This window comes from Odontesthes bonariensis, chromosome 21 (assembly GCF_027942865.1).
Source record: "Odontesthes bonariensis isolate fOdoBon6 chromosome 21, fOdoBon6.hap1, whole genome shotgun sequence".
Lineage (NCBI taxonomy): Eukaryota > Metazoa > Chordata > Actinopteri > Atheriniformes > Atherinopsidae > Odontesthes > Odontesthes bonariensis.
The window spans coordinates 24391378-24409230 of record NC_134526.1 but is presented as its reverse complement, the minus strand read 5'-3'; the positions used below and the strand labels follow the sequence as shown (position 1 = coordinate 24409230).

Sequence of the window (17853 nt, the reverse complement as noted above, 5' to 3'; positions counted from 1 at the left end):
GTAAATTGTAGGGGCTAAAGAGCCAGAAACTAGAAGTCAGCCTGATTTTAAAAGGTCGCTTCGTGGGAAAAGTTAGAAAAAGTAGCAAAGTGGTTTTTGGTTTGTTGCTATGTGACGGTCGGTTAAACCTCTGTGTTATCTTTCTTCCTACAGCACTGTCATACTTTGCGTCAAGGGTGCTGCTGTGAATGTTTTAGATGATTTAAAGGTTCACGCTTTGCTTGTGGTGCTTTGTCACATACTCAGTTGCTCAGGGGCAGATTTACACATTCACTCGCACGCTCTGGCTGGAAAATCCCTCTGAGACGCCCCACCTTCCTCTTCCTCTTCCCCTTCCACATCTCGAGTGTGTCTCGTAATGCGTCCTTGACTGGAGGACTTTGTAGTGGCCTCTGTTGTGGGTGTGTGTCTCCCCTGTGGAGCTGGGGACATCCTGAGTGAGATTCGTAGTACATCTCATCATCACGTTAGCTGTTAGTTTGACAGCGTGTGCGTTATTGACTATTAAACATATCTTCTTCTCTTTTGCTCCTCAGATACATTGGAAAATCCGACTCCATCACTATCAGTGTGTGGAATCACAAGAAGATTCATAAGAAGCAAGGGGCTGGCTTCCTGGGCTGTGTCCGCCTTCTGTCCAACGCCATCAACCGCCTTAAAGACACAGGCTGTAAGTGTCGCTGCTGCCGATGCTTTACCTGCTCCAACAACTGCATTTTCAGTTATTGTGATTATTTTCTGTTGAAGTTTCGAAGCATTCTTTGGCTGTGTAGCTCTCTCTGGTTACTACTGGAAGAATTGAAATAATATTTCTGGGGCCAGTTTTCCAAAGCACCTTAAGTTCTCTCCCTACGTGTGAAACTGCAGGCATCACCTCTCTTTAGCCGACTTCCAGGCGTCCTTATTTGAGAAGAAGTGTTGGAGCTTTTATTGCACTGCGAGAGTTCTTACAGTTATAAAGATTTAGCAGTTTCCATGGAGACTGGAGTCAGGTTACGCTCGTTTGCATTTGATCTACTAAGTTATCCCCATGAGTCTTGGTCGGTGGTCATCTTTCATTTGTGGCATCCAGAAAGCGCTCAGTGTGCGCTGATCTTTAGAATCTGGGAATGTTGACCAGTGGATATGAAATCACCCGCTAATCGCTAACTGGAAAGATCTGGTGGCATGAATCTTAAGAACAAACCTTTAAAGGGTGTTTCTTGCACCCCATTTTAAATCGCAGGTAGCTTAACTCGGACTTTAAGGAAAGACTTCCATTGCCCTATTTGAGCTTCATCCATAACTAGCTGCAGCAGCCCTGAGTGGGTTTTTTTTTTGGGGGGGGCTACACGCTGAGCCGGTACCTGCTCTGCAAGCCTACAGGCTTGTTGGGGGGGGGGGGGGGGGGCGGGAACGAATCCCACTACATTTCCTAGAAGCTCCTGACACTGTTGTTTTCCTGGAGCGACACAGGAAACCTAAAGTTTGTGCCACAGCTGTGAGTGGTTTGCGTCTGCATTTCCTTTTTTCTCCTGGCCTCCTCCTCACCCCTTGGTTTCCCCTTCGGTCTCCTCCATGGATTTGGCAGCACGCACGCACGCACGCACGCACGCACGCACGCACGCACGCACGCACGCACACACACACACACACACACACACACACACACACGAACGAAATGCCGCTGTGACTAACCTCTCTCTATCTCCGTCTGCTGATCTAGACAACCGGTCATTTCACGCAGACATACATAATTGTACGGCTATTTAAGTGTAAGCGTAGATTTGTAGTGTTTTCTCTGTTGTGGTCTTTGTCATTCTCTCAACTGTCTTTTTTTTGTCTGCATTTACCAGCAGTTGCCATCTTGTCCCCTCCACAAGAGAGGACATTGAGTTGCCTGCAACATTTGTGTATAATTGCAGAGTGTCTTCGCTTGACTGTAACTTCCACGTATAATTGCAGAGTGCTAATGTCTCTCCTTTTTGTCTGTGTGACTATGCAAGTATTTAAGTATTTTATGCATGCGAGTGCACTTTTTTTCTTTCTCTTTTGCACGTGTGTATGCATTCTGTTCTCTCTGTGGCTGGTGACCTCCGGCCAGCCTCGCTATGCTTTGACCGTTGCCTGTTTTGGTCTTCGTTTAGTCTAGACAGACATCCTTAGCTGATCTGCATGACACCCAGACAAGAGAGAGCAGATAGTGGCATTTCTCATGTCTGCAGGCAGCTTGGACATTTTTTTTCTCTTTTTTTTTTCTCCCCCCTTTCTGATCTTTCTCTCTCTCCCTCACTTTCAAATTCCTCAGACTTTAAGAAGTTCAGACAAAGAGTTTCCAGACTTTGGCAGAAGTTCACGTCCACGCTAAGACGGAGCGGAATAGTGCGGGCTTTGTACTGAAATTTGTCAAATGTTTGACCCCTGCATTTGAACTGAAGCCTGCTCTGTACCGATGCACAGTGAGATTTTTACAGCCCGTGGCTGTTCCACAGACCAGACCATCTGTTCCAGGGCACAGCCAAGCTGTGGTCTGCAGACAGAGGAATGAGAAACAGATAATAAGGGAGAGAGGAACTGACTCTGAGTGATGTAAATGATACAGAGCAATGGGACTCATCCAAGAAGGGGGAAAAAAAATGGGTCCAAAGACAAGCTGGTTTACATGCATCTTTCTCACACGATAAATCTGTTCTTTTCTTGCTCCCTTCCTCCACTCTTTTCTTTCCTGTTTTCTTACTCTTTCTTTCATCTCTCTCTTCTCATTTCCTTTCTGTGTGATTATGTCCTCCGCCACTGTGCTCTCTCCGCTCCAATCTTTCCGCTCTTTCCTTTAAAACAGACCAGCGACTAGACTTGAACAAGCTGAGCCCCAACGACAGTGACACGGTCAGGGGACAGATAGTAGGTGAGTACAGATGAGAGCACATAATATCAAGGTAATTTCAGTGAAAGTATTTAGTCGTGCTTAAAGACTGGCGTCGGCAGACCCTTGTTATTGTCACGTAGCTTGTAAAAGACCTTCCCTGCTCTTTTTGTTCTGACATATTTATTCACAGGTCAAAAATGAGTGTAAAGGTGTAATGTAGTGTGTGTGTGTGTGTGTGTGTGTGTGTGTGTGTGTGTGTGTGAGTGTGAGTGTAAAAAGCACATCCTCGCTGCAGACACGCACAAAAAAAACAAATCAAGAAACTGAATTAATGGCAGTTTAATATAACCAGACCCTCTAGTGTGCCTCTGATAAAATATTTTTAACCCTTTTCCTGTTCCTCATAAAGATATATAGCTCCGCTTTGTGTTTTCGATAAAATATCTGTGCCCCGGCTGTGATCTGCTGTCTAGTAATACTCGTGTGTGCATCTGTCTACCATGTGTTCCTGCAGTGAGCCTGCAGTCGAGGGACCGCATAGGCACAGGAGGTCCCGTGGTGGACTGCAGTCGGCTGTTTGACAACGATCTTCCAGATGGGTGAGTTGGTGGGGTGGGGGGATCTCTTTGGCTTTTAGTGTCTGTTGCAAAAATCCCTAAACAACACACGCTCACTTCAACTATAAACGTGGAGATATTAAAATAAGATTCACACGAGAGTGCAATGTTAGCGCGCGGTGAGACGGAGCGGCGGGTCTGCTCGGGGGCTTTTGCGGTCGCCTAACTGTGTCCGCTCGTGTCTGTGTGCCTTTCTGCTGCCAGGTGGGAGGAGAGGAGGACTGCGTCTGGACGTATCCAGTACTTGAACCACATCACACGCACCACACAGTGGGAGAGGCCTACCAGGTGAGTACACTTTGCAGCCCACAGAAACTTAAGCCCAGACGTCTTGCATGAAACACCAGGTGGTGGACCAGAATAAAAACAAACCCTCATCGCTGACCTCAGTGCTCCCAAATTGGGAAACTGCAGCGAAGACTGGAGAGGGCTGAAAAAAAAAGGTGTCAGACAGATTGCTTCAGACAGTGAAGTTTAGTGATGTGGAAGAGCCAGACGAGTGTGGACATGCAGGCATCTGCTTGTGTTTCTTCCCACTGTTTTCTGTATTCATTACTCAGTCCTCAGTTTTTAGTTTTTTTTTTCTCTTCCGCATCCCTTCATTTAGCCACGCACATCTTTTTTCTCCGGTTTTTGACTCACCCATTTTGCCCCTCTCAGGCCTGCGTCAGAGTACTCCAGCCCCGGCCGGCCGCTCAGCTGCATCGTGGACGAGAACACGCCCGTTAGCACCAACGGCGCCACGCCCACCACGGCGTTGCCGCCTAACGAAGGCGACCAACGGAACCAAGAAAGACGGGTCCGATCGCAGAGGCACCGCAACTACATGAGCAGGACCCACCTGCACACGCACCCGGACCTCCCTGAGGGATATGGTAAGTGGGGTGACAGCACCACAGAGAGGACATGCCCTTTATTCATGAACATACACGCACCTTAAAAGTAAAAGTCATCCACCAAACATAATGAATTTGATTTACTTAAACAATGTGAAAGAAGTTGATAAATCTGTGATTGCCAACCAGGGACACTTGGACTTGGAGTCCCTCTTACAGGGCTGAAGGGTACATGTTTGAATATTTTAACGCTCCTATGAAAGCCCTTCTTACGCTACAGTGAATGATGTCATCATTGTGATGCAGTTGTGTTAATTGCTTTCGCTTCAGCCCACCTGTGTGCCTCACACTGGGCTCAGTAACGCAGCAAATCTAAGTCCTCATTCATTGCAGTTCCTCTCTGTTGGTGCTGCTCACAAGGAGCCTGAAATACTGGCTCCATTTTAGACAATCTAATTGAATTGATCTCGCTGTTGAAAGCTGGCGGCAGCCATTCACCCCTTTCACCCCCCCCTTCCCTTTTTTTGCACACGGTCAAACAATCGGAGGCATTCATGCAATCCATCCACACAGCCCAAGGGAGTTTTGTTTATCCTCACAGTAAAATCTTCTGTAGGATTTAGGAGCCAGAGTCGGAGACGTGTATCACAGCTTTGCCTTCAGTCCTTCAGATTAGGAGGCCCCTTTCTTCTCTGTGCTTGTTTTTCCCCTTTTTCTTTGAAACGATGACACATTGGCAGAACATTTGGCTTCAAATGTAACTTATTAGTTTATATGTTTTGTTTTTGATTAACAAGCCAAACAGAAATCTGTTGGTGAGCCGATCCAACACTAAGCGCAGACAGTAATCCTTCCTCTGCACCGCAAGAGACCCGGACAGTGAAATGGAGCTCTAACTCTGGACCTTAAGGATTGTTCCTGTGCCTTGTAACCCCGCTATGTTCGCCCCAAACATCACGTACATGTCTTGGGTTTTTGTGTGTTGGCGTGTGCGTGTGTGTAAAGCAGTAAGGAGCATTAATGCAAAAGGCACCTGTGTCTGAAGGAAACAAATCAGTCATTTCACCAGCTTTCTAAAGCCAGTAATGTTGGGTGTTCTGAGTTTCTTGTGTAGTTCCTGTAAAATGTTTCAGGGGCTCTGACACGAGTCTTGAGACGTCACCCTGCTTGTTGAACATATAGCGTGCTCGCCGGCCGGCTGTGGGGATTTGAAGGTTTACGTGTGCGTGCGTGTGAGAGCAGGTGATGGACCCAAAGAGATGCCAGCGACGTGCTTGCTCTCTGGCAGGGATTTCTGTGGAAATATCTCTGTCAGGCTGTGATGAATGAGCTCACCAACAGAAAGAAAATCAGACATCCAGCCCCACTCACCACCACCCCACGTCTCCCCTCTCTTCCTCTCCAATGTTCCTCACCCTGTCTCTCACCTCCTCCCTCCTCTGCCTCTTCCTGGCTGTCTTTTGGGAACTCCACTGAGTCAAGCAGCCCTTTCATCTCCATCTGTCTGATCACTCTCCTACGTAGACAGATTGAGCACACTCTGTCTACACGTGGCACTTGATTTACACCCTTTCGTTTTGAAATATATTTCAATGTTTTGACAGTCAGCACACTTGATGCCAAGGTTGAGAGAACGCGTTTAACCCCCCTTTTGATGCTTTTTTTTCTGCCTGCTTTCAGAGCAAAGGACGACACAGCAAGGCCAAGTTTACTTTCTCCACACTCAGACAGGTGTCAGCACGTGGCACGACCCTAGGGTACCCAGGTATATTCTCTAGACAGAGATGTTGTGTCATATTGTGTTATGAAGTAGCCTGTATTACTTTTATGTTGTTTTGTTATTCCGATCATATTCCCATTCTGTTTTTACTCCTAATTCCTAAAAAATGAATGCATTAAAACGAGCGGAGAGCTTTTTCACATGGCTTTTACATGAAAGATGGACATTGCCACCGTCATGTTGCATCTTGGTTCGTCCACCGTCTATACTGTGGAGATACACGAGACCGAACATTGAAAAAACTGTGAATATTGAACTTTTTTCCTTTTTTTATGCTTTATTTTATCAATAAGAGACATATATGGTTGCATTTTCGTTATGTTGAAGGGAGGCAACAGGAGAATAAGTAGCACCTGTTGGCTTACTCCCTTTCGTAGCACCGCGGCTTGCATTTTAGGCCGAGCAATGGTTTGGTTGTGCTTTTATTGTTTGAACGTGCGACAGTACCCCAAACTACCGTGCTCTGGCAAATATTTTATAACTTAGCCCATAAAACGGAATGAAAAAAACTGGAAGTTTGAGTCTGGAAATGCACGGAATTCTGAAATGGAAAAATGTGCACAAATCTTATATTAAACGAACTTCACAGCCTTTCTGAATTTACTGGCTCTACCCGTAGACTGTGTCGTGGCGGGCTAATTCCAGGTCCCCTTGTTGCTCGCTGGTAAACCTGCAGCTGATTAGGAGTCTCATAAGATGTGAGAAGAGTCATATCACGGGGCTCCGGGTGCAGTTCGGCCTTCTTGCACAAGCCCTGTGCTACATCTTTCTACACATGCTTGTGTGTCGTGACAGATCACTTCTTCCCAGCACTCAAAGTATATGAGATGGAGGACTTTTTTGCTGTCTTAGATAGAGGCTGATGGTAAAGTCACAACTTACCAAGTTAGCAGCAGCCTAGCAAGCCTGCAGAATTTTCTGAAGCTCTCGGGCTCCATGGAGTTGAGCAAAAAATGGTTGCGGGGCAGTAGTAAATAATTTAGATGGAGGGAAGAGAAAAATAGAATAAAAGCGGTTTCTCAGACGTCTCAGAATGCTGCTGTCCAGTTAGTCAGCGCTTTGGTATGTTCTAGAACTGCAGTTTGATGTGTGAGCCTTGTCCATCTTTCCCACTGTCCCACCCTGCTCTGCCTCTGTTTTTCCATATATTCTTACATACTAACGCTTTATTGTGTGCGTGCGTCTCTCTCTGTTGCGCCTCAGAGATCTGAGCAATGTGAACTGCGAGGAACTGGGTCCTCTACCACCAGGGTGGGAGATACGGAACACTGCCACAGGGAGGGTTTACTTTGTCGACCACAACAACCGAACCACGCAGTTCACCGACCCGCGCCTCTCAGCTAACCTGCATCTAGTCTTAAAGTAAGATGATTAATGAAAACTGAAAAATTTCAAACGGTGAAATTGCTTGTTTGTATAAAACCAAGACCTGTTTTGTGTCTGCAGTCCAAGCCCCAATGGTTCTCGAGGAGTCATCGAAAGTCAAAATGTCAGGTGAGGTTTGGGCTTCGTGCCAGCACTACCCTCTGCACACAGACTGGAACACACACAGCTGGACATCATTCATACACTTAGTTACTTTGCCTCCCCCTCAGTCAATGTTTTACACTGGGATACTGTGCCAAAGTGTGTTGACCACCTGTAGAGGTTCAACACTCAGCGTAGTCCTGAGCAAGTGCCTGCAAGAGCACAGACACACACACACAGAAATGCATACATGGTTCACTCCCCCACATCCTTTTTTTCCACACAACAATTCAAACATTCCTCGGCCCTGCAGAGGTTTTAATCACGAAGGCGTTTTAGCACACAATCGGTCACAAAGCTGCCTTTGGCCAGACATCACATAGCAGAGTGGAAACCAAGGCTGGCGTGTCTGTGGCTTCGGAGCGTCTTACGTCCAGGAAACCAAGCATAAATTCAAAAATTCAATGCCCGAGTCAGTGAATGAACTGTGTGTGCGCGCGTCCACGTGTGCACATTTGTGTGTATTGGTTTGCGCTGCTCTGCTTGGCACATGCCTGCGTGTGCGGACGCACATGCTCAGAGTTTCTTCTCCCCGTGCAGCTGTTCAAATATATACCGTGCGGCAATAGCAGTAGAATTACCCATAGGTCCTTGCTCCACAAAGGTGAAGACGTGTATGGGTGTCTTGATGGGCCTCCCCCCGCCTGACCTCATTCCTTCTCGGCGCAGAGAGAGACGGAATGCATCGACGCGCGGATCGGGTTTCTCTCTTTCCTGTGCTGATGGATCAAAGAACATGTTTTGGATTTGCCCCCCCCTCCCCATTGCCCTCCGAACAGACTCTCAAAGGTGCAGCTTTGAACTCCATATTTGTTTTGATTTTGTGTGTGAAAATCGCATGAAAAAACACAATTTTGACATTGCTTGTGCTGTGAGGAGATAATCTTTCTGGGAAGGTGTTTGGAAGGAAGCATTTAGCCGTTGCTATATCAGAGTTAGATTAAGGGCCTGAGATTCTGGAAATCTTCATATGGTTTAGTTTAATTTAATTTTTATGAACCGTGTAATATATGATGTATTGACTTTTTCAGTTTAGTGTCTGTCCTAGCTTTGGAGTGACTCTAGTTTGTGACAAAAGTCTGGAAAATAAATCAGACCTCATGGATCTCTGTCAAGACATCTGCCTTTTATCAGGTCAGGGATTTCAGACATTTTCACCCCTCCTGTGCTGTCATACCACAGAAGGTAACTGATCGTGTCTGCTTCAAAGACCTGGCAGTGGGGTTGCCTCTGTACTGTCGCATAAGAAAAATAACTGCAGCTATAGATGTTTGTGATTTGTCACATTTGTCAAAAGCGCTGCTTTCGCCGCTGCGTCTCTTTCTCTGTAGTGAGCGCCTTCAGGTAACATGCACCAGACTCGTGGTCATCAGTAAGCCGTTGGAAAGAGAACAGAGAGCTGTGGGGCCTGCAGCTACGAGAGAGACAGAGACAGAGCAGCAACTTTTGATTTATGGGCGAAAGTGCAGGGAGGGATGCTCCGTGCCTCCTCTCCCTTTTCTTCCCTCCGGCCCTCTGAGCTGTCCGCCGTGTTTGGGTGCCGTCAGGAGAGTGCCCTTCCTGCCCTTCCTGCCCTTCCTCTCCCTCTCGCGCCTTCCCTCTTACTGAGTCTAGTCTGCAGGAAATAAAAGGGATTCATGCGGAGGTCTCGGGCGTCCTATGGGGCCCTGTGGCTCTCTGGGATAGCAGGAAGTGATTGAAAAGCCAAATTGGATTCTGCTGCACAGAAAACCGAGTCACTTTGCTAAAGAGAGGTGGTCACTGTGGTGAGGGAGAATGCAGGCTGTTGGGAGCATACTTTAATGTAACAACCTTAAGCTAAATGAACTCAAACTGTTCTATCATGAAGTGAGCTGACTGCTGGATTTTTTCCTTTGGATCCATTGAGAGAGAAAAAAACTCATTGGATGTAACTACCTGATAAAAGTCAGTACAACAATGATTATTTGAACCTGGGCGGCACTTTGAGTATTACATCCTTCACTTCCACCACCTTCTCCTCTCAGCTCTACAGTGTGGTGTTTATGACCCTGCTCTGGGGTGAGCATGCCTGCCACCCCCCACTGAAGTGCAAAAGGCCACTGTGGAAATAATCCTTTAGTGCCGGCCCCATAAAGGGTCTTTGATTTTGTGTGTGTGTGTGTGTGTTGTGTGCTTCAAACTGTCCCAGCGTGTGCTGCCTTCTGACTAAACCCGATTCAAAAGATGTATTCCTCATTCAGCAGTACACGCCTATAAAAAAAAAAATCTCAAGTAAGAAGCGTTCCTTCGCCTTTCTTCACCTTTCAAGCTTTTGAACTCATCACTCATTCATTTCCCATTAGCACTCCGTCCTCTCAGGGTCGCGGGCGGTGGGGAGCTGGAGCCTCGCTCAGCCTATCTCAGCAGGCAGGCTTCACCCCGGGCAGGTCGCCGGTCTATCGCAGGGCCGACAACCGTGCCCGCTCGCAGTCGCTCCTCCAGCCAATTTAGAATCACGGATTCATCTAACGGGGATGTTTTTTGGACGGTGGGAGGAATCCGGTGCACCAGGAGAGAACCCACACATGCACTCGCAGGGAGAACACGCAAGCTTCACATAGAACGGGAGGGATCTTATCGAGAATCATCTGCAACTTCACTCACCAGTATATTGGAGACTTGCAAATTGCTAATTTTCCCTTTAGCGTACCCCGTTATATCTTCTATTATATTTCAAATGAGGCCCAAATTTCCAAAATGCACACGACGATGTGCTGAAAACCACTTTAAACTAGTGATGGAGACCATGAAGTAAGCAGAAGCTTGCTTAATGAGGTAATGAATTAAGTGACAAGTCTACCCTCTTTGCCTTTTTTTGTCTTTGAATTATTTATTTTTTTAACTATTGCCCCCTGCAGGCCAATGGAAAGAACGCATGGTCATGCTTAATTTTGACCCTACATTATACACACACGTTCGGACTGGTCAGACGGCACCGGTGTGCCTGTTAGAGGTGGCCTCGCTGAGTCTCCATTAGCTCAAGTGCACATAAGTCACGAGCATCTATTTAAAAAAAAAAAAAAAAAGTTGTTTTAGTTCTGCCATGCTTGGAGCAGAGAAGCAGGGAGAATGATGTGTCGCTGCGGCGGTGAGTGAATGAAGGTGATGCCTTAGCTTCAGTAATCCACCTCCACCTACAGTATGTCTGTGTGTCTGTCTGTCTGTGTGTCTGTGTGTGAGCGGCTGAGGCAGCTGTTTGACTTGATGTGCTTCCCAGATGACCTCAGAGTGTTTACTCTTGGTTGCCTGCTCGCAGCAAAGGAAAGAGAAAAGAACTCTAGACTAGAGAGCTGTGTTTTGAGGTCTTGGCTTTCCTCTTGTTATTTCTGCACCAGCGCTAGTTTACCTTTGCCTCGCGAGCGATTTTTGTTTTGTTGACAATATTGGTACAACCGAGACTCAACATGTTTGTCATCTGCCCCCCTCTGCCTCTCCGTCTCTCTGCCTTGGCTCGCTTCTGCTTCCTCCACCATCGCCGCTCTTCAGTCGTCAGAACCAGATGAAGGATCAGGCCCAGCAGGCTCTGGTGTCCCCCGCTCAGCTCCCAGAGGAGGCAGAGTGCCTCACGGTGCCCAAGTACAAGAGGGACCTTGTTCAGAAGCTTAAGATCCTCCGTCAAGAACTGTCCCAGCAGCAGCCTCAGGCTGGCCACTGTCGCATCGAGGTGTCCCGTGAGGAGATCTTTGAGGTGAGAATGGAAAGCTTTGACTGTGATCCCATCGTTAACCATCTAAACGCGCTGCCTGTTGTTATTGCTGTTATTAAAGGCACTCAAAAGCTGGTACATAACTTACCCCAGAGGGAAATTCAGTTGTCACAGCTAGAGCATGTGTGAAACCACCTGATCCTTTTTTTTTTTTTCATCAGAACTGCAGCCAACAAAGAACCTTTTTTTTAAATGCAACTGAGCAAAAATTCAGTTTCTAACCAAGCAAGTAGATTTTCTGCCTCGTAAATAAAAGCCACCTACACAATATTTAATCACTGTGTACCCGCAGCGTTCCTTGCAGTTATCCAGGTTATTTCCAAAGGCTTTCGTCTCCCCCTGTTTTTGGTCATTGCCCAAACAGTTTGGCTGTGAAAGGGATTTCTCTCACAAACAGTTATCTATGATGTGCCAATGCACTGTTCAAAATCTGAAGCAGATCTCATGTTTTGGGAGGATGATTTTCTCAGTGGGGGAATTATTTTATTTTTTATATATATATATATATATATATATATATATATATATATATATATATATATACATATATATATATATACATATATATATTCAATTCAATTCATTTTTATTTATATAGCGCCAAATACAACAAATGTCTATATATATATATTCCTGCATCAAGGAGTTGCAGGGCCTCCATCAGAACAACACCACCTGCAACAGACTGCCTGACCCTCATAAAATATGCGCTGGAATGTGCTGGAACGGGCGCGTCTGTTAATCTGGACGAAGACATTTTTGTTGGCTGATCTCAGTGTAAGAGAGGGTGGGAGGATAGGGGGTGGGTGTGGAGGCAGAGGACGTTTTGAGGTTGAGCGAGACATAACTGCATAGCTTCTCCAGACCAACAGAAGCATTAAATTATGACTGAATAGGAAAGTGTTAGCCGGACGACTGTCAGAGCCGTCTGTACTTTTTTTTTTTTTGGTGGAGATAAGACATTCCCATTTTTCCCTCAGCGCCCCTCAGTTGTCTGCTCCATCTTGAGGGCATAGTGGGGCCTGGCAGCGGAAGTGGCCGTGTTATTAGAGTCTTATGGCAGTGTTTATTATAACTGCTCCTGATCCACTTTAAATGAGTCCTCCCCCTGACACCGTGAGCCGTGTGCACGTGGGATGAGCTCTGGCTGAGGCGGAGACATCTCGGCATCACAACAGAGGGGGAAAAAAAATTTAAATGACTGCTGTAACACCACATTGCAGATTTCTTGTTCCTTCCATAACTGCTAAACAATCATTGCTTTCAGAACAGAGCAATCTTTGTATCTTTTGAAATCCTCATTTTCTGCTGTGTTGAATGTGCTCTCAGACATGCAGAGGCTGTTTTTTTTTATTTTTATTGGAGGCCATACAAAAGCTGATGGTTCTCCGTCAGGATCTGGCACGGTAAGCGTTGTTGCTGTCACTGATGAGGTGTTTCTGTACGTCTCACAGGAGTCGTATCGGCAGGTGATGAAGATGAGGCCGAAGGACCTGTGGAAAAGGCTAATGGTGAAGTTCAGAGGCGAAGAGGGGCTCGACTACGGCGGAGTGGCCAGGTAAGGACGAATCCTCGAAACTCTTTGTAAATGCTCTATGCAGCTTCCTCCTGCTCGCCGTTGTTTTTCCTTTCCAGGCCCGGCCATTTCTTCATCACGAGGGTTTCTATTTTCTACATTTAAAATTACAGCCCAGTGGGTATACGTGGCATCTAATGTCGTCCTCATCTTTCCTCTAACCCCCCTCCCTTCCCCGCGTGTCGCCCATGTGCAGGGAGTGGCTCTACCTGCTGTCGCATGAGATGCTGAACCCGTACTACGGCCTGTTCCAGTACTCACGGGATGACATCTACACGCTGCAGATTAACCCCGACTCTGCCGTCAATCCTGTGAGTCGCAAACTGTGTCTGCTTATGATGTCAGTTTAAAGCAAACTTTAGAAAGTTGAAAGTGGAAAACGGCACATGGTCACCGACTGGTTTGTGGTTGATTATCTATCATGAGGGTGGAAATAACACCTTTCATCTTCCTGTGTCCACTCAGTAAGCAGCCTGCTGTCCTCATTGCTTCACACAGCCCTTTGAACTATCGGATAATATTTTCTAATATTCAGACCCTCCCTGGTCACCGCAGTCTTAAATTTCTGATTAGGACGAGCTTTGGACTAAAGAAGGCACAGACCTACTCCTCCTGACATAAAACGCTCACATGGTTTATATAGTGAGGATGTTGTGAAGAAGGAACGGACATCAGTGTGCCGAAAGACAGAAACTACTTTGCCGTCTCACCACAAAAAAAAAAAAAAACACTTTTAAAGGACAACGACTGTGTGATGCAGCGACTGTGGCGCTTTTTCCACCAAAACGGTTCCAGAGCTGGAAAGGCCTATTTTTTCGAACCAGTTCTTTCTGTTTGGGACTTCCAGAGCTGGTCCAGAGAGAAAGACTGCTTATGTCAGCCGATCAGAGCAAAATGTGATTTAAAAAAAAAAGAATAAAAATCCAGAGCTAGTGCAGCGTCTAGTCTGATTTACTTCAAGAAAGAGCAGCAAAAAAACTGAGCTGCAACATGGATGTGAAGTCAAGGCGGCAGAGGAGGAACATGAGCTCAGTGTTCCTCTCACTGTCCTGCTGTTAATTGTTTTTCATCTGCAGTTGCATCTGTGAACACTTCCCGATGAACCCCTTAAAGCTGCACTGACAATCACCGTGTGCAGCTACAGATGTTTTAATATCATCATTCGGTGCTTAAAGGTCGCACTGGAGACGGCGGGTTTTATTACTTGTTTGTTTGAAAGGGCGATCATAAGTAACGGCGAGCGTTTGGAAACACCGGTCAGCTTTGGTGAGCATTCACAAACGGCCACTGTTGTTTGGAGCGGTGTTTCCAGGCTGAACTGGTGAGAATGAGACATGTCGGTTTGCAGGGAAACGAGACAAACGCTGACATCTTTGAAGATCATCTGTATTCCTGGACCGTGGTCCTCTACAAAAAAAAATAAAAAATCAGAATCTGCTAGAGGGAGAGTCAAACATGTATTGGGAGAAACGTTTTTAGGTGATGTAACGGCGTGGCTCTGTTGTGGCTCTCTGGCAGTGGAAAATCAAACCAGCTCTTAGCTGCGACCCACATTTTTATTTCTTTTTTTTTTTCTATCTTTGGCTGGAACCCAACCTTAGAACTGGCTCTGGCACCAGCCCTGAACCAAATTGAGGCTCACGCACTCACCACTGGAATGAGCTTCAAAATGCAGCACTGCTTCCAGACACTTCCTCCTTTAAATAATTTTAAGGGTCTTTTTAAGAACTGCCTGTTGCAGTTTTATTTATTTTTAACTGGAGGAGAAACATGTTATTTTTTATAGATTTTTCTTCCTTTTAAAGCGTGGTGCAAACATGTGCATTAAAATGGCATTTGTTACCATGTCGTTGAGTGTTTCGGAGTAGAGCAGACACCACCTCGGGCCAAACAATATTTGATCTCATCTAACACAGCTTTATCACTCTGTTTGAGTTGGCATCGGTCCACTGAACTATAGCGGACCAGAGAGTGGGAATGATCTCGTTGGAAGATGTCTGCCTGAGTGAAGCAGCTGTTAAACTGTTATATTTGGACTCTTCCTATCTGGTTATTTACAGCTATGATCACGTAGAGACATTTCATGTTGTACGGTCTTAGGAACGCGCCCCCCCCCCCCCCCGGGCCACAGAGGGTTTGTGTAGGTTTAATGAATGTTCAAAACATGCTTTGAGGTTTTGCTGCTATCTTGTCATTTGGAAAATGAAAGTGATTTCTTCTCCCTGTAGGAGCACTTGTCATACTTTCACTTTGTGGGCCGGATCATGGGGATGGCGGTGTTCCATGGCCACTACATAGACGGGGGCTTCACTTTACCCTTCTACAAACAGCTGCTGGGTAAACCCATCACCCTGGACGACATGGAGTCCGTTGACCCCGACCTGCACAACAGCCTTGTTTGGATCCTGTACGTACAAGACCTATTTTACTCAAAGTCATGACAAGAGAGACTTTTATGTAGGAATATAAAGCATTTCTATATCTTTACAATGTGTTTATCCTAATATGATGCTCAGAGTTCCTGTGTTCTGGTCATTGATGCAACCAAAACTTGGGGGAAAGTAGTTATCTGTAGATATATCAGCATCCTGCATCTAAACCTCTTCTCTTACCTTGAAGACAGCGCCCCCCAGGGGTCACGTCCAACTTCTACATCAGTGATCTCTTAAGCAGTTGAAAATGCTCACAAGTTAAACCATCCATCCATCCATCCATTTTCTATACCCGCTGAATCCGTCGGTCGGGTCACGGGGGGGCTGGAGCCTATCCCAGCAGCCACCCAGCAGGCAGGGTACACCCTGGACAGGCCAGTCCATCACAGGGCCACACAGAGATAAACGAGACAAACAACCACACACTCGCTCACATTCACTCATAAGGACAATTTAAGAGAGTTAAACCAGATGCACCTTTTTTTATATATATATATATATTTATATCATATATATATATATAATATATAATATATGATTATAATACTATATAATATTATTATAATATAATATATAATATATACACATATATATCAGAGCAAATAGCTGTGCACATTTATCTCACCCATCTCTCCTTATTTTTTCTTTTTCAATCATCGGAACATCTGTCACCAGGGACAACGACATCACAGGTGTGCTGGACCACACCTTCTGTGTAGAGCACAATGCTTATGGGGAGATCATCCAGCACGAACTCAAGCCCAACGGTAAAAGCATCCCCGTCTCCCAGGATACCAAGAAAGAGTACGTCCGCCTCTACGTCAACTGGCGCTTTCTGCGAGGCATCGAGGCCCAGTTCTTGGCTCTGCAGAAGGGCTTCAACGAGGTCATCCCCCAACACCTGCTCAAGGCTTTCGATGAGAAGGAGCTAGAGGTACCTCAGCTCCGTCCACATTCATGTGTCGATGACGTATTGCTTGAGTTTACCCGCAAGTTTGTATTGTTTTCTGGGGTTTTTCTTTTCCAATCTTAACGCCCTGAAATGTTTTCTGTACCCTCAGCTGATTGTGTGCGGTCTGGGTAAAATCGACATCAACGACTGGAAGTCCAACACGCGGCTTAAGCACTGCACAGCAGACAGCAACATCGTTAAATGGTTCTGGAAAGCCGTGGAGTCTTTCGATGAGGAGCGCAGAGCCCGGCTGCTGCAGTTTGTCACAGGTTCCTCAAGAGTTCCCCTGCAAGGCTTTAAGGCCCTCCAAGGTAATAACACCGGGGACAAGATTCTAAATATTAGCCAGGCTGTGTAGTTTCAGTAGAGTAGTTTTTTTTTTTTTTGGAGCTTGACATTGGCGGCCTCTGTAAACACAGTCTGGCGTGTATGTTCGAATATCTTTGGATCTTGGTGTGTGTCTCTGGGTTGCACTGACCTGGAATGAACCCCTCTGCCTACGTAGCGCTGTGGTTCAGTGAGTCTGTCCTGGCAGAGAGCGCTGGCCAGACACAGAGCACCCAGGCATGATGAGTACAAGGTGATCCACTGGCAGACGGCACCCTTCCACACCTTACGTAACATGGCTGTCTTTCTCAGGCTAAACAGCAGCAGATCCAAAAGGTCTTGCATACAAAATGGGCCTTTTAGTGGATGAACACCAGGCTGCAGTCGGGGGACTTTTAGCAGTGCATGAATGCAAATACGGTACTGAGTCATCTGATTATTTAACAGAATAAAGAGATTTCTCTTCAGTTATAAAAGATCAAATGCGAGAAAACTGCAGAATGACAAGTGCTTTGTGGAACTGAACAAAGCATGAGTCACTCATGTTGATTTTTGTTCCTTTAATGGTTTGTTATAACGCTTCAGCAGCACATATGTAGGTCAGTCTATCATTTTCAGAACTGTGTCAGGTCTCAAGAGTGTCAACATGTTACGTATGAGACAACACAACACAGTCCACGGCTATCTTTCCAGATGCTTTCTGCCTGTTGCTTTCCACACATTTTCTCTCTTTCTGATTGTATTGTTGTGCATCTCTGGAATAATAAATGCAATTTCATAAGCTGTTTCAAATCTGAATGTGAAATCTAACCTGTGCTGAATAATCAATGTTGAAGATTGAAAACTTTCCGGTCTCTGTATGCATTGGAAATGCTTTAAACAAATGTCAGTGCAAATATTTGTGTCCCCCGCTACCCGCTCAGGTTTGTTTGTAGCCAAACCCCAATCTGTTCGCAGCTGCCGAGCACAGATGGTCCTCTGCTGTGCGCTTGTGTTAAAGGTCTGTTTCGCTTGATTTGTTTTTTCCTACAGGCGCCGCCGGCCCACGACTCTTCACTATCCACCAGATTGATGCCAGCACCAACAACCTGCCTAAAGCCCACACCTGGTAAGGGAACGGTCACATTTCTAGAAGCTTCTTATCACAGACACAGTGCTGCAGAGTACTGCTGAGCCATCTCAAAGCGGCCCACACTGGTCATGCGGCAGAGCAGTCAAACTAAGAAGTGCACTT

General features: G+C 46.1%; 1 protein-coding gene across 1 annotated transcript in view; it reads left to right on the top strand.

Moving 5' to 3' along the window:
* Window positions 1-17853, top strand: part of smurf2 (SMAD specific E3 ubiquitin protein ligase 2) — a 46571-nt gene that overhangs the window by 25000 nt on the left and 3718 nt on the right. The window contains exons 4-18 of the mRNA XM_075453737.1: window positions 537-670; window positions 2819-2884; window positions 3360-3444; window positions 3667-3750; window positions 4123-4337; window positions 5979-6063; window positions 7282-7440; window positions 7525-7572; window positions 11113-11314; window positions 12787-12890; window positions 13105-13219; window positions 15137-15315; window positions 16016-16274; window positions 16402-16603; window positions 17652-17727. Coding sequence (XP_075309852.1) covers window positions 537-670; window positions 2819-2884; window positions 3360-3444; window positions 3667-3750; window positions 4123-4337; window positions 5979-6063; window positions 7282-7440; window positions 7525-7572; window positions 11113-11314; window positions 12787-12890; window positions 13105-13219; window positions 15137-15315; window positions 16016-16274; window positions 16402-16603; window positions 17652-17727 — 2013 coding nt within the window. The remainder of the gene's footprint in view (window positions 1-536; window positions 671-2818; window positions 2885-3359; window positions 3445-3666; window positions 3751-4122; window positions 4338-5978; window positions 6064-7281; window positions 7441-7524; window positions 7573-11112; window positions 11315-12786; window positions 12891-13104; window positions 13220-15136; window positions 15316-16015; window positions 16275-16401; window positions 16604-17651; window positions 17728-17853) is intronic.